Source organism: Drosophila melanogaster, chromosome 3R (genome assembly GCF_000001215.4).
Source record: "Drosophila melanogaster chromosome 3R".
NCBI classification, from domain to species: domain Eukaryota; kingdom Metazoa; phylum Arthropoda; class Insecta; order Diptera; family Drosophilidae; genus Drosophila; species Drosophila melanogaster.
The window spans coordinates 12,137,745-12,159,698 of record NT_033777.3 but is presented as its reverse complement, the minus strand read 5'-3'; the positions used below and the strand labels follow the sequence as shown (position 1 = coordinate 12,159,698).

At 42.0% G+C, this 21,954-nt stretch overlaps 1 protein-coding gene across 2 annotated transcripts; it reads left to right on the top strand.

The window, feature by feature from the left end:
• Positions 1-1,103: 1,103 nt before the first annotated feature.
• Positions 1,104-20,866, top strand: dpr15 (defective proboscis extension response 15). Of its 2 annotated transcripts, none has more exons than NM_001300370.1 (7): positions 1,104-1,165; positions 3,094-3,590; positions 8,752-9,326; positions 14,228-14,462; positions 14,862-15,562; positions 16,171-16,276; positions 19,569-20,866. In NM_001300370.1, the coding sequence occupies exons 2-7, from the start codon at positions 3,530-3,532 to the stop codon at positions 19,877-19,879; spliced, it is 1,989 nt and encodes a 662-aa protein (NP_001287299.1). In that variant the 5' UTR covers positions 1,104-1,165; positions 3,094-3,529; the 3' UTR covers positions 19,880-20,866. The 2 variants fall into 2 exon arrangements, with proteins under 2 accessions (NP_001287299.1, NP_731672.1); NM_169453.1 differs by having other exon boundaries at positions 3,078-3,590.
• Positions 20,867-21,954: the final 1,088 nt, after the last annotated feature.

Here is a 21,954-nt window from a genome sequence, read left to right as displayed (position 1 = left end):
CCGCATTAAAAAGTGAATGTGTCTACTGCATATATGCAGCCATTGTTTTACAAGCTTTTGTGGGGCTTTTTCGGCATGGGGGCTGGTATTGGATGGAAATTGGGCTGGGGCTGAGGTTGGAATTGGGTTTCGGGCTGGCACTGGGGTGGTTCCAGATCCAAAACTGTCACTGCCAGCACTACGTAAGTAATTTCGCGCATATGTTACGCCCAGGGGGCGGAGTGGGAGCCGTGGGACCATCATCAGGTTCGGCTTAAAGCCGGAGTTCAGCATATTCATGGCTGCTGCACACGACAAATTGAATTTTATGCAAAAGCTTTAGTTTTTTCTACGATTTTTCCTCTTCTCGAAACCGAACTCCACCCTTCAAAGTCGCGAATGTCTTTGCAGTTCGCGGCGACATCTATGTCCTGTTCGTCTGCATTATAATTTGGTCCTTTGTTTTCCTTCCAGCCCGCAATATCCTCGGTTATCCCAGTGCTTTGCACTTTGCCATGGTATATCCGTCCAAGATGCGGTTTTCTCTGGCTGCTGCTGCTGTCCCACTTTCGTTCGTATCCGCTTTGTTTTTGCCCCTCTTTTTTGGCCAGCACTTATTTTTAGCATTGTACAGGCGCCTTTGGTTCGACGTTAATGAGGAATTATGTTATCGCACTGTTAAGCCGCCATAAACGGTGCTATGATTGCATCCTTTCCCTCCCACTTACCCTTTGCCACGAAATTGACTAGGCTTACGGGATAATTTAGGTCTCACTCAAGGTTTATGCATTCACAGACTACAATTTACATAAAATCCAAATGAGTAATTTGCCTAACTGCTCAATGCATAAAACATGCCATAACAATGGAGCAGTTTACCCGTGTAATTGCATTTGTTTCGTTGACAGATTTTGAAGAGTTAACATAACATGTTGGCAGGCATTTGTGCTGCTGTGAAAGTGAACTCTCACTAACAGCATCAGCTTAATTTCTCTTCCGCTGTTAGCGCATATTGCGTATACGCCACGGAGCCAAACTCTTCGGCTCACTTCGGGCCCGATTGACTTGGCCTGTTAAGGTGTCGTCAGTTGGCTTAGTTTACTTTTAGCCGGTGCCAAGCGTGGTCGCTTCTCGCTTCACAGCCGCCGAACGCAGATTAAACATCCTCCACGGAGAGCCCCAAATGGTTAATATTGAAAGAGGATCTTGCCAAAAAATATACAGTGATCGAACCTGTGTCGTAAACAAAATACGCATTAAGTGATTTTAATCAAATTGAAGCCTAAAGATAAATTAAAACGAAAACAAGCGATAAGTACGGAAATCAAAACAGTTTTGTGAACTTTAACTAAAGAAGGTCTAAACAAATTATAAGAATTTTTAAAAATAAACCAAATTATCATATTTTGGTCATATAATCACAGAGATCGAGACTAAGGGTTATAATTCTAATTAAAGGAAACATTAAAAAATAATAAAATCAGCAATGAAATTGAAAAATTAAAATACATTTGTTTTTCCGATCTACTATGACTGAAAGAATAAATCTGTACAATCCGTTGAACTAAATTGCTGTTACAAAACAGTTGAAGAAGACCTACCACAAAAACTGTTTTAAGATAACCCCATAAACAATAACGAATTAATGACCCAGTTGCGAAGCTGAACGGCAATCAAAATAAACTAAATTACAAGAGATGGGAATTTCCCGCTTTCCACTCCGTCGAGCATGGGCCAAAAGTCTGAGTGTTTGAACAGCAGATGGCTCCGGCCAAAAGTAAGACGAAGACCGAGACGGACAACAGTCAAAAGTCGAGGATGCGGAATGCGAATAGAAATAGGAATTGTGTTAAATCATTTACACTTCCGCTGCTGTTTTGTTTGTGCAATCAATTTGATATTATTTGTGTTATCCAAGCTCTGGCTCAAGGTCCAACCCAACTCGTTCCCATCGTTATCCTTATGGAGGGAATACGGCCCAGTCGTCCGGAACATTACATTTGTTTAACATTTGAGTTAACGCTTCATTGGGCCACCTACTCCTCCGCCATTACTTATGTATGCCTGGCATTTCTCAAACTCCGACTGCCACTCGTAGTCCGACTTCAGGCCCATCTGTTGGCAAAGACAAAACAGCATTTAAATCATTATTCTTGGCCAGACTCAGCCAACCAGCCAGCCAGCCAGCCAGTCAGCCCGACCTACCTACACCTACACCTTGGCTAGCCATCGAGAATCCTTTCAATTCATCCTGCGCGTGTCCTGCATCCGTAAGTGGACTCGGTGGGCGTGTTCGCCCGCCCGGACGCGATGGCCATATGTACTCCTTTTACGCCCCACTAAACACCCGCATAAATAAATTTCGTTAATGCCAAATAGTCTGGGGCGTAAAAGAAAGAAAGATGAGGTAACACAAGCAGCCGCAGTAGCTGGGAAACCGAGCAAACGACGGCAACTGAGCTTGGTCAAATGGAATGCCCCAGCTCAGGCTTACACAACATGTGTTCGGATTCCGAAAACCAAATTCGCCAGGATATCGCTGAAAACTGCCATGGTTACTTTTTCATGATACCCAGATGGGTCAACTCTTGTAAAGATTAGATTTTATGAGTTCCACTCAAAGGTTTCAAGCATATTTATAAAGTAACTTTTTGGTTTTATTTAGAAATTATTTTTCATGGATTATATTTAAATTTTCTCAGCTTTCCTCTCTATATGTAAAAATCATTTATTTATGTATTTTATGCCACACGGCGAACAGATTTGAGTCAGATTTGCAAATGCTAGGATGAAATGGGAACACCTCGTTAGGGCAACTAATGCCAAGAGCACCCACATTACCCAAGCCATCCGAAAACTTACACAAACATATCAAAAACAGGACGCGGCGCAAAATGCCGGCCATAAACTGGGACACGGGCCAGAGGAATCAGGGAAAGCATAAGAGCCGGTGGGGCCATAGTTGCCAGAGAATATGGGAATACAAGACCTAAAATGTAGGATGAGACCCAGCTCGACGGGCACATTGTGGGAATATTTAAAATTGGCCACGTGTTGTGTTGTCTTGCCTCGCTCAGCTTCCCCTACGACATTTTCAGCTTTTAGTTATTTTAGATTTCCCCGACAAGCTTACCGTGCAAGTGCAATTTGAAAATATGTTAAACCTGCGATTTTGTGCGCCGAGAAAACGCCAGCAACGCGAAGCACAAGAAGATATTGCTGCAGTTCGTGTCAAGGCGTATACGCGATATTAACAAGAGCAACAGCAGCAGCATCCAACAAGAGCGGATTTGGACTCGGAATCCCCGCCGAGGCAGGGGATAAATTTACACAGGCTCCAGCTCCAGCTATACCTTCAGCGGCCCAACGCCGCCAGACAGCCAATGTGACCCAGTTAAGGCCACAGGATTTAGCTGGCCAAGGACCGCGAACCAAGGAACCGAATCGGAAACCCGGAACGAGATACGGGATACGCGGAGCTCGGGGCGCGAAGCACGTCCAATACCAGACTCGACACGGAGCAAGGATTATCAATTTGCTTGGCACTTTAATGGAGTTGGCCAAGATGCCGCGGCGCCTGATCTTGCTGGCCCTGCTCATCTGTTTGCCGGGTAAGCTGCGTCAAATATGAAATTATTTCTCACGATACATTTGTCGCATATTAAATGACTATTCCACCAGCTCAGTGCCTCCCCCTTTTGCTGAATCTTTTTCTTATGTTTTCGGGGAAAACAATTTGATATGCGCGGCTTAAAAGCATTTTGTGGGCGAATTTAGGGCATTTGCCTCCCATACATCTTTCGGTCTTTGTGCATATTTTAGCGCAGACTGTCTGAAGAAAGGTGCGCAAGGGCGTGGGGCTTTACTAAGGAATTTTTTGACTGACTTGTCAGGGTCAATTTAAATTATGCTGGTATTTTTGCATCGCAACTCATTCTGGGAAAATGTTTAAAAATTTGTGTACTCAGTCGCAGATTTTTACATTGTGAAGTAATACATATATGTGTATTCAAAAAAAGTCGCTTAAACTGTTTTAAAGAAGTTGTTGGCTAAAGAAGCATCCGCCTACCTTTTCGAATAATTTAAGTGAGTAACTGAAGTAAAACCATTTTAATCGCTCAAATCCGTTTGAATGGTTTTCCCTGTTAATTAATGGTTTTCCAAAATTGTCCACGATTTTTACCTTTTTCTTGAAAAGGAAATTAAAAACACGCTTTGACCGAGTCCTTGCGAAACAATTTTCAGCAAATAAAAACAACGAATTCAAAGGGGAAACAAGAGAGAGAAAAAGGTAATTAAAATCAAAATAGCAACATGAAAAGGCAGGAATTGCTAAACTAAAAGTTAAAACTAAAGCATAACGAAAGTGACTCTCGACATTTTCATCAATGAACCAAACTCGATCAAACGCTGCACTCCTGCCCTATCAGAATTTTGTTTTTTCAATAGAAAAGTTTAGGGTGTGCTGGAAAAAACTGCAGCAAGGCCGAGCAATGGGCGAAAATTCCCTGGAAGGCGAACTATGGCGGGGGGCGCCTCTGGATGCCTTAAATTGTGTTAAAAGCTCGCAACTTTGGCATCCACCCCCTTGCTTAACCCCTTTTATTCGTTTTTTTTTCTTGTTGATATTTACCTCCTCTCGCAAGCTGTTCGATTCTTTTGGCCATGAAAGTGATTGACGAAACGCTTGAGGAGATTCAGCCAATTGAACGGGAAATAACAACAATCTGGGTAACAAGTGGGCCAGAAGGATGGTTGGGGTGGGTGCAAAGTGGAAGAGCGAAAAAAGTTAAAAACTTTTACTTTTGTTTAATCAAATTCAGCTGCTCAGTTGAGAGCATCATTGAATGCTTGTAGCAAAAAGTAAGGCAACTCGAAAGGGCCTCCACCAGCAGCGAACCCAACTCAACTGCAGGTCCTGGCCACTCCGACCACTCGAAACTCCCCTTTTGTTGGCTTTTTGGCCGTACAGCCTTGCGGTAGCGATAAGTTGCTCAAGTCTCGGGTTATTTTCCCACGAGATGCCTTTTGGTTGGCCGCCAAAGTGGCACGCCCGACTTAAACGCTTAACAACAATTATTACACAAAGTTACGGCCTGTTTTCGCTCCCCGCCTCGTCCTTCCCCATACCATCCGTGTTGTCATCATTATGGGCCAAAACTAGACTGGCATTTTGATGAGAGTGTCCGGCCGAGAGTCCTCCTGGCATCGAGTTAACTCGAACTGGCGGCGGGGGCAGATTACGCCACTCCATAACTGCGGCCGGGCGCCTTGGGGTTAAGCCAATTTCCAGCATCATCATCACCATCAGCCTCGGTATTAGCCTCATCATGCCATCCAGGCAACATGCCCATCATAATTAGGAGAAGTGTCGAAATGTTGTCAGGCCGAAACGGACACAACGTAGGCGCGACAAGGACATCAGTCAGCCTGCAGGCGCTCACACTGAAAGAAGTACTGATTTAAAGCCTCATTAGTTAAATCAAAATAGAGAAACTTTTATTTTAATTAGAAAAAGTCCATAAAATATGTTTAATTTAAAATAAATCTTGACACTTAACAAATGTAAAGAAATTATCTGATTTTTTTTTATTTGAAGCCCAATTTGTATGCGGTCATTAATTAAATGGGCCTAATTTATAGGCAAACATATGGATACGAAGGATGAAATTTAAATCGATTGTTCAACGAGGACATTTTTGCGCAGCTAAAGAAGAGATTGTCGAAAAAGTTGAATTTTCTACGGAAAAGTCTGCATAAGTTATTATTTAAAATTTGCGAACATTTTCCGCTGCTCAGTTGCGATTTTTCGCATAGTTAGTCGTTTTTGTGTTGTTGTTGTTGTTATTACTGTTGCCATAACAATAACAGAAGCACACAAACAAAAACAAGCAACTCCGCAACAATAACAGCAGCAGACAAACTTGGACTCCGGCAAACTCAACTCGCTTCCGGCTGATGAAAGTGTAGAGAGGCGTTTGATTAAAACACTTTCGACTAAAAATGCCCGCGGGACTTGGGAGCCTGCCTGCGCTCGGTTAATTTTAGTGTAAGGCGGCATCTCAAGTTTCCGTGCAGTCCCAGCAGCTTTTCCCCTCCCGATTGCCTCCCGATTTCCCCCGCTTTCCCCCGCTTTCCACAGTCAATGAAATTCTGCATGATGAAGCTCATTTTATGTGTGAGAGTTTTCGTTTTCCCCATCCGCTCTTCCCCCGCCCCCATCAGGCTCATTACGCAAGTTTTCCTCCGTCCTCCGTCAAGTGCTCGACTTGATTTCCCTTCCCATCCCCCATCGCTTTGTGTCTCCTCTTTATTTTTGTATTTTTATCCTTGCGCACAATTTGTTTTTTCAGTGGCGTAGGGTGCAGAGGGGCTGTGTTCGTGTCTGTTTTTACAACTTTTTAGTTTGCGACTTTTTCTTCTGTTTTGGCGCGCAAAGATTAAGCAAATTTTTTTAGGGCTTCGCCAGTTGTCGCGTTTTCTTCCAGCTTCGTTTTTTGGTCCCCAAACATCGTTAATGTCCCCATGCCGGGCTGCCCTAAATGATAATTTTTTTCGTAATAATTTCAGTTTATTATTTTGTTTTCATTTTTTTTCCCTCTCTTTTTGCACTCGGCCTGTGCCGCGGACTTCCCAGTAATTCGCTTGTTTTATTGCACTTTTTTATGCTCTTTTGATTTGTTTCATCGCTGGCCGACACGCCCATCTTTTCGCCCACTTACTGCCGCGAATTCCTCATCCTGTTTCGAGGTCCTTGAGCCGCCAGACGGCAGCTGTTGGTTTTTATATGTTTTGCGGGCAAATGAGTTGAAGCATCTGACAGTGGTCTACGAAAGTCGGGAGGAAAGAAGAAGTTCTTCATTTAATTACTGTTAATATAAATTGCTTTATTTTAATCGGTAAAGGAATTTAACATAAAGTGAAACAGTTTTAGACACGTTACAAGCAGAGACAAAAATTAGATTTTAGAGTAAACTAAACTGTTAATATATATTAACAAAATAATAATTCTAAACAGCAGATTAGCTTCTCCCTATTTTAAGTACACAAATTATGTATCTTCGTTTAGGGTTAAAATAACACCACCTTGACATTGTTAAGTTCAATTTGTTGGCTACTTTGACTTTCCACTCTCCCCAGAAATTTCTTGCCCACTGTGCTCGAAGGGAAATGGAATTTTTGTAACTTTATTATAATCAAGTTGGCTGCAGTGCATCATTAGTGCAGGCAATTAAAAAGTTTTTATATGCAATCGCTTTATCTTTATTGCACGTACACGAAGCATAAACATAAAACATGATAACACACACACACACACTGCCGCACAGACAGGCTCTCTCACACACACACACACACAGACAGGCAGGGCAAGGAAGAATGAAGGGAGAGCCACACAGACACACGCACGACTTGGCCGGAATCATTAAAAGGACTTCCAGAGTTTTGCATCTACTTTGAGCCCGGCGAAATACGCTAAACTTGATTAGAAAATGCCGGAGTGCTCGACTCCTCTCTCGGCTTTGCTCGATTCCACTCGAGATTCAATGGCTGGCGAAGAGCACTTGATGGCTCCCATTTCTTTCCGTGTATCTGTGTGATCTCTGTTCATTAGCTAATTAAGACTACGTTACACACACCACACTCCGATGTGCATTGCAAATAATGGAGCTAAGAGAAAGCAAAGCTTTGTGGAAAAAGTTGTTGCATATCTCTAGGCGCCGCAGAACCGATTCGCAAGATGTTGTTTGTGCAGACAAAATATGTAAACGTTTCTCAGTATTATAAAATTAGTATGCATGAGCAAGGTTTGCTCTTCAAGCCCAATACACACTACCTCCTTAAAACCGACATTTGTTTCATTCACTTTAAGCAAAATTCATATTACACACTTTTTAGTTGGCAGGTAAAGTGCATAAAGTTGCATACAATTTAAGTCAAAGTCTTGGCCAATCTTTGACTAACTTTCTTATCAACGTACTGCCAAGTATTTCCCAGACCCCTAGAGCTCACCCACACACTTTTACTTTCGCGTTCGGTGGCTGTATCTATCATTTGACTTTCGAAAAGTTTCGAGCGAAATTTATGGTGCCAATTTGGCAGAATTTACGCGCTGCAGTGTATGGAAAGCTGCAGCCAGCAATCTGCATTCGGGGAAGCCCCATAAGCTTTCGAATCGTGTGTCACAGACATATAATTTATAGTCGATGTTCGCAAATACTTTATTGCGATTTCAGGTGGGGCGTATTGGCCGTGAACCAGTTGTTTTCTACTCCAACGATTGGCGCCTTATGAGTTGCCAAGGCTACCAAAAAGCAGTTTAGTACCAATTACCAGCTTTGGCCATGTCAGAGGCTCCACCAAAGTTAGCTGTCGTTGAAAACGGGCACTTCACTCCACTTCACCCCAAGTACATGCAAATCAATTCAAGTTCTTAATTAGCTAATTAATTTTACTTTCGCAGAGGCTCGACTTAAACTTTTGCCAATTTCGATACTAAGGTAGGCAGCCGAAAAATGAAGATTAATTTATTGAACAAAAACGTCGGGGGCCGTAAATCGTTTTAATTGTCGTAACGAGTATTCCAGATAAATGGGGATCATGGCATTTGAAATATATATTCTGGAGCAGAGGGACAGAGATGGAAACAGGGAAAGGGACAGAGGACAGGGGACAGAGGACTAAGGACAATGGACAGCGAACAGAAAACAAAACACTAAGTCATTAATTTCCACTCACAACCTATTCATTTTCCTTTTTTCTCCCATTATCCAGCCATCAGAGGGCAGGCGGAGGAGACATCAATATTAAACAGCAATGGAACAAATGGGCGAGCATTTCAAAGGACTCAATCAAGGCGCGAGGCATTAATTCCGGCGACAACGCAAATGGCCCAGACGCTGGACAAAGCCAGCGCATTTAGGCCAACAATGGCTGCAGCTCTGGATGCAGCGGCTCCGAATCGCTCCAGCAACAATGTAGCCATTAATAACATTAGCAACAATGGCGATCAGCGACTGAGGCTGACCGCTGCCCTCGAGGCGAATCTGATTATGAGCAATCGGAATGTCCAGGAGCAGCACAGCTATAGAATCACGCAGGACAACGCCACATCTGCAGCTTCGATTGCCCCGAATGGAACGGCATTTGGGGATGCCCCCTCAATCCCAATAGGAGTAGCTCCAGCGACAACAACAACAATTGATCCTGCCACAACGACGCCAACAACAACAACGAGGCGTACAACACGCCGTCCGGTGGCAACAACAACGCTGAAGCCACCGCCAACAATAGATGATTACCAGACAATAATTAGCCAGGCGGGCACCCATGCCTATCTGCCGTGCAATGTAAGTTGAGCAGCTACACTGAAAAAAAACCTTTACCGAGAACAGAAATGTGAATAAAATTAGGGGTCCTAATTCTAGGTGAAAGAAATTCTCTGATGTCAGTCCAACAAAATGAATTTGTATACAATTTTTTTATTTAAGCAAAGATTTCTTTTTGAAGCACAAATTGGACAGGAAACTTAGAGAACGATACAATTTGCAAATAGAAAGTCATGAGCAAATAAATAAAATGTAGGGGAAATATTTGTTGTTTTTAAAAACTTCAAACTGAGGTAGAAAGCCAATGTTCTAAACAGAAAATCAATTATTGATGCGACCAATATAAGAGATGGTCTGTGATTGAATGTTTTTAATAAGTCGATGACAAAGCACTGGCTCACAATAAAATATAGTTTTGCATTGATACTTAATTGAAAAATATTTTATTCACGGCCAGGTTATAATACACTTTTTACCGTGTGAATTCCCTCATGACTCCACCTTTAATTAGTCACTGGGACCTGATTAGGTTTCCCTATTGAAATCAGAATCGAGAAATGAGAACGCTGCCAAACCAAAACGTGAGCTTACGATTCTCTGCAAAGCATAATTGTTGGAAATTTGAGATAGAAGTGGCTGGAAAATTTCCTGAAAATTCAATCAACCACCTCAAGCAAACTCTTTCATGCTCCTTTGTTTACCAAGCAATCCATCAGAGAGAAGTTGTTCGGCAAATTGTTAGCTGTGCTAATATTTACAGGAGCATTTTTATTAATCATTGATAATTTACAATAAGCAGCTGATACTACAGCTCTTCCCGCCTTCAATCGGTTCAAAAACCAGGGGGCAATGCGGAAGTCGAAGGAACCCGACATCCCAAGGGATGTGGCATCGATTGGCCCGACTTCCGCTCCGCTTTTTTTTCGCCATTTTAGAGCTTTGAACTAATTTACGCTGGCCGCTGTCGGAACTGAACGAAAACAAAACCGGAAATTGCCGATGCTGATGTCGATGTCGATGCCACGCCCTGGCCAAAGGGCATACATAAGCAGATGGATACACTGGAATAAAATTTTAAACTTTTAAAATCATATACATATGACTGGATAGATGGGATTTACAGACTTACAGACTTAGAACAAACGAATTCATTTGAAATTACTAAATGTACGAAAACTTACTTATTCCACTGAGTGAATGAAAGGAATTTATTACAAAAACTCGAAGCTCTTGTTTGTTGCAGTAATTCCATTGATTGTATTCAGCAAAGGTTTGCTCACACTATATCCGTATGTTTAACACTTATGTAATAACAAATTAATTTTAAAATTTACGTTGAGTTCGTGTTCCAGAGGTCTTTTTTGGGATATTCCAGATACATATAAAGTTTGCAGGAAGAGACTAAAAAGTTTTGCCTAATGATGCCAAAAAAAGAATATAAAAACTTCTTTCTGAGAGCTATATTTTTTTCACCACGTTGCGAAATACTGAACAAAAAAATCCTTAATACCAGAGCGAGGAGTAGAAGGCAGGAGACGCTGAAGGAGACACATTTTCGTTGGGAGCTCCTCAAAAACGATGACCCAAATAGTTGTCACTATGTACGTTTATACATCCGCTAAGTACATAAGTGCACATTTATGTACGCAGAAATCGCGTGGAGTGAGAGGGGGGTCGAGTGAGCTGCCCTGGCATCCGCTAATAACTAAGTTACCCGTCGTTCCTTGGCTCTTTGCCTGCTGCATTCGCACATCCGCGTGCTGCATCCGCGCAATGCACAATGCACATCCGCATATCCGCGTTTCGCATTGCAAATTATAATTGGCGCTGCTGGATTCTATCGCTGCCACTGCCAGAGTTACTGTTTACTGGTTACTGTTTGGACAGGAAATTACTGCCAAGGCGTGCAGCGGAACCTAAAGTTCCAGGAATAAGTATTCCGCACAACTGACGGCTGCAGATGCCAACTTATTCTGTCCGGCTTTTTTAGCGATTGTAGTGCAAAGAAAAAGAAACTATAATATGATTAGGTGCCGAGTTAATTACAGGATGCAACTGAGTGGCGAGGAGAAATAAGCAAGGGGTCATATCTAGTAGATATTACTACCCATATCTTGATTTGATCTCACCTTATTTGCATTAACTTATGAAAGAAAACTTTATTGGAGATAGAATAGTCGTAAGATTTAAAGCGACTGAAATCCATTCTAAATTCGGCCAGGAATTTGTTTTCTTTTCAGTCTATTACATATTTTTACATGCTCTGCTAACGAAAATTACAATTTAGTTCCAGCTTATCCCCCCTGGAATTTTAAAATTATTGGATCCCATTTAAGCTTAAATAAGTTTGCCAACTCCCCACCGGCAAAATGGTTCCTCAACCATGAACTTTCCCCGCTCGATATCGATATCGAAAAACAATCTAGTGTAAAATATTTATCAGATAATTTGAATACGTCCACACAATCTCGGGTATCCCATATTCCCATATTCGCTCGTGGCTGTTGGCAAAGCGCACCGCACCGAGAATATATTTATATGCGCGGAATAATCTTCAAATCTGCTTAAACCTAATCAATTAATAATACATTTTGAGTCCGTGGGCGTCACAAAGAAAGCAGCTGAAGGATAACGAATCGAACGAAGGGAAAGCCACAAAAATGCTTTGCCTGCAAGCACTTGAGTATTTTTTTACTCAGAATCGACAGTCTTTCCCTTCCACCGCGCTGTCATTCTTTTCTTGCGTTTTTTTTTTTTATTTTGGCAACTCAGCGAAAAGTTTTCTCTCATTTTTGTATTTTGCCTTTTTTGTATTTTGCTGTGTTATTCTGGTGAAGATATGAAAGCAGGCACTTTGAGGTGTATTGTTGTGTGAAAAGAAAGAGGAAGACGCGCCAGTGAAGACAGAGGAGATTCAACAAAACAAAATAAAAGAAATTATTTGCAAACAAGTTTAGACGAAAATTCGCAATGTTATGAGCAAACTTTGCTGTCTGCTCGACTGTGATGGAAAACGATGCTCACGCGGAGTCCCAATGTGGGTGGTTGTGGTGATGACGACAGTCAAGGGAACATAAAAGCCATTGCGGGAAGGATGTGGATATGGCACTTTCTAGACTTGGGGCCAGCCGGATCTACCGATTCGAGCGGTTGATACAGTTCTGGGGCAGTTTGAGCTGCAGCTAAAACTAATTAACAATATTTAAATGGCAAACACTGGGCCATCTTGATAGCGGGCGATGGGCCATCACTTTACGGTGGAATAAAACGCCATCTCCACAGGCGTCGAAAATTTAAATTAGCTAATGTCAAGCGGAAGGAACCTGTTCAAGCCACACAGGGATATTTGTCAGCCCCAAGGACAAAGAAGGCGGATTGGCGAATGGCGAGTGGAGATTGGCGAATGGCGAAAGGTGGAGGGGAGACCTACTTACTTACTTGCCACGTACACGACACGAAGTCCTGACTTGGCTGCTTGCCCAGGCCCATCGGCCTCAGTGGATAAGCATCTTCACTTAATACCGAGTATAATGTCGATGCTCAGACCCGATAATAATGTCCTTAGAGCCGGGATACTCCTGGCGGAGACTGTGGCAAAATTTAATAAACTCTCACACCGCACTGTGCGGCTTCCATCGATGAGTTTTTCGATTCTTTGCAGATATGTGGGCCAATTTTGCATGTGCATGTACACACTAGGAAGTGATTAACTAAATGGATTTTTAAAGAACGCGTATTTCCCCAAGGTTGCGAATTGAATTTTTGAAAAAGTTTCCTCAAACTCTTTCCATCCAAAGCAAGTCACTTTGAAGAAATCAACTTAAACTGGTTGAGTCTGAACAATTTCACAAGCAGAGAAATGTCTGCTTTTCCTAATCATTTAGTTAACCAGACTCAGGTGTCTGAGCACATCAGTCGACTGGTTTGATTTGCCGACCAAGCGGAGATGTTCATATTCATTTAAAGAAGATGGCTTTTGACAGCACGTGCTCAACCGACAATAACAGCTCGACTGTTCAAATGTGGGTGTGGCTGGGTGTGCGAATGTGGGGCATCTGAAGCGCCACTTCCTTGGCGACATCCACAACAACAATGGCGACAACAACAAGCACATAAAACGCAAATGATTATAGTATCTAATCATGACGTTGTCGTTGTCGTAGTCGCCGGGTCCTTGGAGTTCCTCCTTGTCTGGGCCCTGACACCGACAATGTAGTTGATGACAGTGGTTCAAAGACAGTCATTTGCCTCTGTCACGACGCCTTCGTTTCGGCCAGTTACCACAATAGTTACCCCCTCCGATAATCACACTGAGAGAAGAGATGGGGGCAGCTGGCAGTGACAATTTGCGAGATTTCAGTTTTGGCTCGTTCAACTGGTAGGCCATTTGTGTATTATTGGGTCAGTGTAATTAGAGGAAGTCAGGCCAGTTACTGTCTGTATTTAAATGTTAATAAATACCTGATGATGGGGAATGGGGGAAATGGTTTACGGGGCACTTCCGTATCGATGACTGGCAATTTAATGGATATTATTTTGTTTTGCTGCTCGATGCCCGGGCAAATTGCCACTAAATTATTATTGGCATTATTGACACAAATGAATCGTCGTTTTGTTATCGTGATTGTTTACTGCCCCGCCAGCGATCCACGTGCCCTTTTTACCAAATTCTCCCCGTAAAGCTTACCAAAGTATATCCAGCTGAGGTACGGCATCGCAAACAAGCCAAAGTTCTGCTGACATCATCATCATCGTCATCATCGACATCGACGCGCTGACCAAAGCCCCAGGGTCGCGGAGCTGGGATTTACTGTTTGAAGTGCTTTTGTGCGGGGATAATTGAATTAATTTTTAAAATTGAAACCCCCAATTCGAATGATTTGCCGATAATTGAAAGCAAACTTGCTGTCTCATTTGGGCAGGTCAAGCAGCTGGTGAAGAAGCCGATATCCTGGCTGCGGATGAGGGACGGGCACATCCTTACCGTAGACCAGACCACCTTCATCGCGGATCAGCGCTTTCAGTCCGTGTTCTCGCCGAATCCTGAACGTTGGTCCCTCCAGATCAAGTACGTGCAGCTGAAGGACGAAGGAACCTATGAGTGTCAGGTGTCCACGGAGCCCAAGGCCAGTGCCATTGTCCATCTAAGGATTGTGGGTAAATATGGCATATTTATTGGTTTAATAATGAGTTAATGTTTTAATCGAATTGGTATAACGGTCTAATTGAATCAGACGAATCTTCACTTTTGTATTCATCTATTATTAGACAAATAATTTTGTAAACTGCAAACTATAGTTGTGCTGTCAGAAGTCAAAGTACCACAGTACTGGCCAAACATTCCATTGTCCTTCATTCGGCAAAACCGAAACCAAAATCAAAATTGAAACCCAAGCCCAAAATCAAATCCAACCCCTGACCACACCTATAAATCTGCAATGGCAGTGACAATAAATCAATGACCGTTGCACTTTCGAAAGCAAACTTGTGGATCCATGTGTGTGAATCCTTGCTTTCACTGCATCCGTCTCACTTTAACCCCTTCTGCCTTTGTAGAGCCGAAAACCGAATTAATTGGCGAGTCAACGCGACATGTGAAGGCCGGAAGTCAAGTGAAATTGCGTTGCATAATTAGCCAGGCTCTGGAGCCGCCGCTTTTCATTAATTGGTTTTACAATCAGAAGCAAATCTATTTGCATAATCGTCGCGGTTGGCGTACGGAAATTGAACGAATCGATCTGCCAGCGGAAGTGCCAACCACCAGCACCACCACCACAACGACAACAACAACCGCCAGCACCACGACCACGACCACCAGCACAACGCCAGCGACACCATCGACAACGGCCACAGGATCAACAGAAGGCGCCACATCCTCGGAGACGCTTAATGGCCTGGTAACCATAACACGTTCATATATTCTAGATGCCATATCCCAGAATGATGTTTCCGAACTGGGAGCCGCTGCTGGAGTGGCTGTTGCAACGGAGACGTCAACAGCTCAGCTGCTTACCGAAGTGGAGGCAACGTCTTCGACTTCTGGGACGTCGACAGGAGCAGGACTCCTTGCCTCCACCAGTGCTGCATACGCAGCAGGAGCTGCAGCAGGCATAACTACTGCTGCGACAGGTGACTCCGCGGCAACAGCAGCAACAACCAGCGCCTGGCTGACAACAATGGATGCTGAGGCGGCAACAACTGCGGCCACAACAACGACAACCATGCTGCCAAGCAGCAGTTTCATTAAGCAGATAACGGTAAGTGGCTTACCGCATTCCGCCCCTCGCATCCGGCACGCCCTCCTGGCAATTTGCCCGCTGGAAAGCGTTCCCATTAAATGCCTTTTCATTACGCAAATGGGCGTGAACGCGCGGCGGGTAAAATAATTTTTATTAAATTCTTATTGTCAACGTTTGTCAAATTATAATTTTTAATACGGCCCCAGCAGTCAGCGTCTGCCACACTCGATGTCGTATGACGGCTGGCTTGGCTGATGAATAATATTTCCGTAATGTGAATACAGTCGCGTGTCCTTAAAATGAAATATGCACTTCCGTTTAAATAATAAAGTTAAAAAGAAATCCCTCACTTTCTGGTTTCCTTAGCTATTTATCTGATCTATGTTTTATATGAATAACATAATAACAACAACATAAAGAACAAAAAATTTTTCAGCACAGTTGAGGTTTAAGATACGCGTTGGAATTTGTTTAAAATGATATCTTATTTGTCTTATTTGTTATTTAAAAGCTGTTCTGCGGCATGAATTCAGTTTATCCTCGCTATGTTTTTAGTTCAAAGGAATCCTGACTGTATCTCTATTTGCCTGTTCGTCCCTGACTGTGTCCTTATTATTTCGTTGCAGACGGCTTCTCTCATCATTCCGGCCGTAGTCAAACTGGATTCCGGCAACTACACGTGCAGCCCCTCGAACAGTGCGCCCCGTACCATTGTCCTCCACGTGCTGAACGGTAAGGGGGCGGGGTTTGTAATGCGGGTGATTCAGTGGGTGGTGGGCGGAAATGAGGTGAGGTCGTTGGCGCAGCGGCTTCAACTGTTTGTGTGTCTGTACGGCTGAGCAATTGAATTAAGTTTTCATTTAGCTTAATTGAATTTTATTCGGATGCGTTTGTGTTTGGTTTGACTTTTGATTTTCCCGAAATACCCGCACAGTGTGCCTCACTCAGAAACAAGTCCGCCAATTATGAAAGTAAATTGAACTTAGGCTAAAAAGAATGCTCCACAGCAAATAGACGCCGAAAGCACAGCAAATTTAACAACATTTTGTTTGTTACCGCCTTTTGTCCCCGGACAAACCACTGTTCCAGCCATTTGAGTGGTTTTTATTTTGTTTACACAATTTCCTACAATGGCAAACACAATGGCAGCGAAACGAAACGAAATGAAACCGAAACCCAAACCGAAGCCCAGCCCAAGCCCAAACCGAAAGAGTCGGTACCAGCAAAGGAACAGTTGCGGTTTTATTGTTATCTCGAAATGGCCACAATTGCGTTATTTGCTCAATGTCCGCCAGGCAAGATGGACACTGCTGAGTCCGAGGACCAAGGACGCCTGCAACAATGACAGTGATGCCGGAGACTGCGATGACTGACCTATAAATGTCGCTACGTAATGGTTAGCTATCTGTCCGATTTTTCATCTCACTCTGCTCTATTTGCCTCTCGGTTGGCTTACACCGTAAAAAAAAAAAAAAAAAACATAACATAGGAATAACAAGCAACGCTTGAACGGCCACCAATGGGTTGAAAGTAAAAACATCAATATTATTTAACCCACGGCTATGTCATATTATTTCAATACATTTTTTCTTTTACATTTTTTGTGCAGGATAATTAAAGAGTTTATTAAGAGGAAAAAGCGAGGTATATAGTTCGGCAATGTTTCATACGATAGCTACCACCACATTCGATTGCGTTTTAATTACCTTTTAATAATAACAAACTTTTTCATTTCCGCACAACAAATCATTTTTTGGAAAATTAAAAAATATTATAAAGTCCTACTCACTCGCATTAAATATAATAATACAAGGCATTCCTTTGCGACTTATTTTTAAGCCGTTGAAAAATGCGTTCGACCGCTGTGTCACATAATTTTCGACTGTGCGCTGTGGTTGCCACAAATTTCCGCTTGCATTTAAATCGTTTGTATATCTCTCCCGCCGGCTGTGTTATCCTTTCTATTCCTGATCCAGTTCCCGTTCCTGGCTGTCAACTCCGACATGTCCTCGTCCTCGTCGGACGTCTGTGTTTGTGTTTGACTGCTATTTGTAGCCTGTCGCTCTCCGTTTGGAGCACGCTACTTAAAGGCACTTCAGCAGATGACAATATGATTCGACAGTGCCGAGTGTTAACCCGCACTCGTCCCAGATCCGGCAAAACAAATGCCGAGCGATTGTGACTGATGACACCTGACGGAGGACAAGGACTCGCAGCAGGATTTTTGGGGGCAGGCAGGTGCGAGCTGCTGGGAGGACTGTCACGCAGCGAATAATGGCCATAAAAACGCCGACCTGTCTGTAAAGTACTTGTGTGTAGGTCAGAAAGGGCAAACAACCGTCAAAGAATTTTGCGTCGCGAGTTTAAAAATAAATTCACAATTTAATTTGCTATGAAATGGCCGCAATGTGGGGCGAGAGCAAACATCATTTATAACACGGAATTAATGTATTTTTAATATTCGACTAATTGACGCAGATAAAAGAAAGGCTTGCAGCCCACTTGCCATGACTTTTTTTCCCCGTTAAGCTGGGCAAATGTGTAAAAGGATGTTAAAGCCGAGGATAATGAAAAACAATGCTCCAGAGATAATGTACACGACTGTGTGTGTGGGCGTGCCTGAGTGTGTGTGCGCGTATGTGTGTGTGAGAGAGCCTGGCTGAGTGCCCGACAATAATGAAATTTCAGACAGAAAAGGCCCATACTTTGCGCTTTTTACATAATTTTAATAACATTTTCCACGAATCGTGTGCAAGTGCGAAAAGGTTAATAAACTTAATGTCATTGCTGCGGCACAATTGTTGTGGCATATTACAATTTTTGTATTGCCGCCGGGCCAGCGTTGTGTCATGACAAATGATTATTAATAACTTAATGATATTATCATTTATTTATTCAGGGATTTTTATTTTAATTGCACTCTCCACTCTCGCTCGCTCTCTGTGATTTATTTAATCAGCTAGGCTGGTGGCCCTAGCCCCATCCGGTGGCATAATTAATTTGCTTGCTCACTCGCAACTCGTCCCTGCGCTCGGAAAGTGGCAATGTCAGCGTGCGGTTGGCTTTTAAATTTATTCAAGTTTAATTATTTTAAATAAGTAATTTCATACATATTCGACAAGTTGCCCCCGCATTGCATAACTGATTCAGCAAACCACAGCTTTTTAGGCCCATTTTCTGATGACTCGCATGATTGTGTTACCTTTGCCGTCGCTTATGTATGTACAGTGGTTTTGGTAATTAATATTAGAAGGATAATGGAAAGCTAGTGCTGCGATATACCTATAATAAGTTTGCAATAGTTGTGGTTAACTTTTCGAGTACTTATTGCCATGGGAACTTTGGGAATTCTGGATTGAAAATAGATAAGCTAATTAAACTAAAGTCAGTTTTTGTAAATGATTAACTTAATATTACCCATGAATACTTTCTCAACCTTTAATTTATTCATCATTTATGTTTAATATATATTGTATTACTTTCATAATTACTCATAGTGCACACTTAGTTCTAATGAGTGGCGCGGGTATCAGGTGCTGCCTTTATTTGCTTTGCAACTTTCAGTTCATTTCGGGGTAACGCCAGTAGCATATCAATATTTGCCATGTGCACATTTTACGCGAATGCCACAAAAATCCATCAGCTGAATTAGCCATACACGTAATTCACGAATCACCCAGGTGGGCGCACATAAGCCGCATGCATACGCACAAGCACCCGTGTTTGCTGTTCAATTTTTGAATAGAAATATTTAATTACAATGGGCACTTTATTTATCCAATCTAACGTATTCGAGTTTAGCCGAACTGTGAGGGAAGTGTCTGGATGGATTTAATTTTTAGTCAAAAATTGATTGTGATGGCTGCGGATTGGGTACGATTTGGGCCAGCGAAATTGGGCGGATTGCAGTGACATTATTGAATTAGTTTTTCGCAACCATGACGGGATTTATGCTGGTGCTGTGGCAAAAACCACATCGCTCTGTGCTCTCAAATAACTTGTTTCATACCATTCTGATCGGCAGGTGAATATTCCGCCTCGGCCATTAAGTCGGGCAGTGTCAGCTGGAGTGCGCTAATTGGATGTCACGGCTATTTGCACTGGCGGAATGTTTCAACGCTTCTGACACTTTTGTGGATTATTAAATTTGCACTGGCCAGGGACATCTGCCAGCCGAATGCCACCAGCAAAGCCACCACAAGGACATCGCTTCTACGCGCAGGCGATGGAGCAACAGCAGATGTGACAAGGGAAACAGGACCCAAATCAGGGGCCAGTTTCCACAGGGTCAGCAGCTCAATTAGTGCCACCAAAGTGGCCGAGGACAAGACTTGAGTTGTCCTCAGGCAATCGCCTAGTTACTTGGATCTTACGCATTAAAGGAGGCTACGACTTAAGATTTTACTCGATTTAATTACATATTAACAGAGAGAGAATAAGGAAGATACACCCTCGGCAAGGCAATATATACAGGACTAAGGGCATAAGTTAAAGTTATAATCATACTCGATTTATGTTTGTTTCCCATCTGAGTGTAAATTGATATTGAGATTCATGCTTATGTTCCGCCATATCATATAGTTTCATTGAAAAGTTGCAAGAATTGTGTAAATAGAATGCACAGAATTCGCCCTTAACAGATAAGAACATTTCCATTATTTTAATCAATTGGAATCTGCCATGGTTGTATCATATATAAGTTAAATAATCATAAATGATTCATAAGTCTTGAGAGCACTAACAAATTTTCAATAGGATTTTTATGAAGTAAAATCAAATGTGTAGTTCAGCTCGTGTAGCACGATTGAATAAGTATCGAATGAATTTCAAATTTCTTTGGTTTCCTTAAGCTATAAATTGTAAATATGTATGTATACCTTATGATATCTGTATGAATACCCTGATTTTTTAAGTCTTAAAATCCATTTTTATGCATAAAGGATAATGATAAACGAATACTGAATACAAGTGTAAATAAAAGGGTGTTACTGCGTTCTATTCAAATAAATATCCCAAGCAAGCCAAAAAATTTAATGTAAACATTAGTTAGTATATAAAAGACTTACTTAAATTTTAGACGCAGCCAAGCCACAAAAACCCAATGTGAAACCAAAACTTAATCAACTAAATAAACAGAATTGTAAGGAGTTGCTCCAACGTTGCGTATACTTGATTTGCAACACGACATTTTAAGAAAATGCAAATGAAAATTAAAATTAAATGAAAATCAATTGAAACGAAATGAAGTGTTTGCAATAATTCATAAGCCATAAGATCTAAGTGAAATACAAGTAAATAAAATAAAATTTCTTCAACGGACTCAAATCGATTACTTCTTCAAATCAGTTTGAATACCATTAAAAACCTAATCTGTTTGCTACTTTTGACATTTGCTAACCATTTGGCAAACAAAAACATTTTTCTAATTAAATTCCCACTGAGCTGAAATTCTGTAAAAATGCTTGCTACCTTACCTTCTTGGTCTAGTCATAGTCAACTCACATATGCAAACGTCGCTTCAGAATTTCAGACAAGTTTGTTAAATATTCATCCATGGCATACAGTCCAGAAAAACCACGAGCGGGAGGGTGGGTTGTAAAGGAGGGGCACAATTTATTCGCACTAAGAACGTATTAAACTGATGCAAAACCGGGCAGCTTGGCAAACCAACTGGATGTCAAAATATTTCAACCCGTGACCCAGCATGCAACTTTGGCTGAAATGAATTCAACAGTAATTTTCTGTGGTTATTGGGCGGGAAGAGGGCGTGGCCATGCATAAGCCAACTGTGCGAGTTATATGCTGTGGATTCGAGTTATTAGTTCTCAATTCGGCAGCCGATGGCCTTTTGTGAATTTTAAACTATACTTTCCAGCATTTTATTCAAATTATTTCATTTAATGAAATTTACCTCATTTTTACTTTTTTAAGCCTAATAAATGCTATTTTGTTTAATGGAATTATAGAAACCAGGTATGACTACTTATTTGATTATTCTCTTTTCAATTTGTGCGGCTATAAAACAAATTAGTCAACTAAATAGCTTAGTTTTCAAGGCAAATGAAAAACCCATGTCCATTTGATAATATGAAATCTGGCAGCTTAAACAATGAAATGCATTTTTCAGTGCGTTTAAAGATGGTGTAAGCGGTGGTGGGCCAGTGAAAAAATGAAAATGAAAATCGTTTGTGGCATTTGTTTCAACAAGCGTACGCAAAAGTGGTTGACGAGTCGAGAAAGGCAAGGCGATGTGGTGCGATGCAGGTGGCGACCCCTAAGCGGTGAAATGAGCAAGAATATGGCATAAATCAGGCTGTAAATGGTAAAAAAAAAACCCCCTCCTCCGGATCCTGTGCTCCTTGCTGCTGCTGCTTGTCAGCCAATCATAGTTTTCACACTCTAGTTAACAT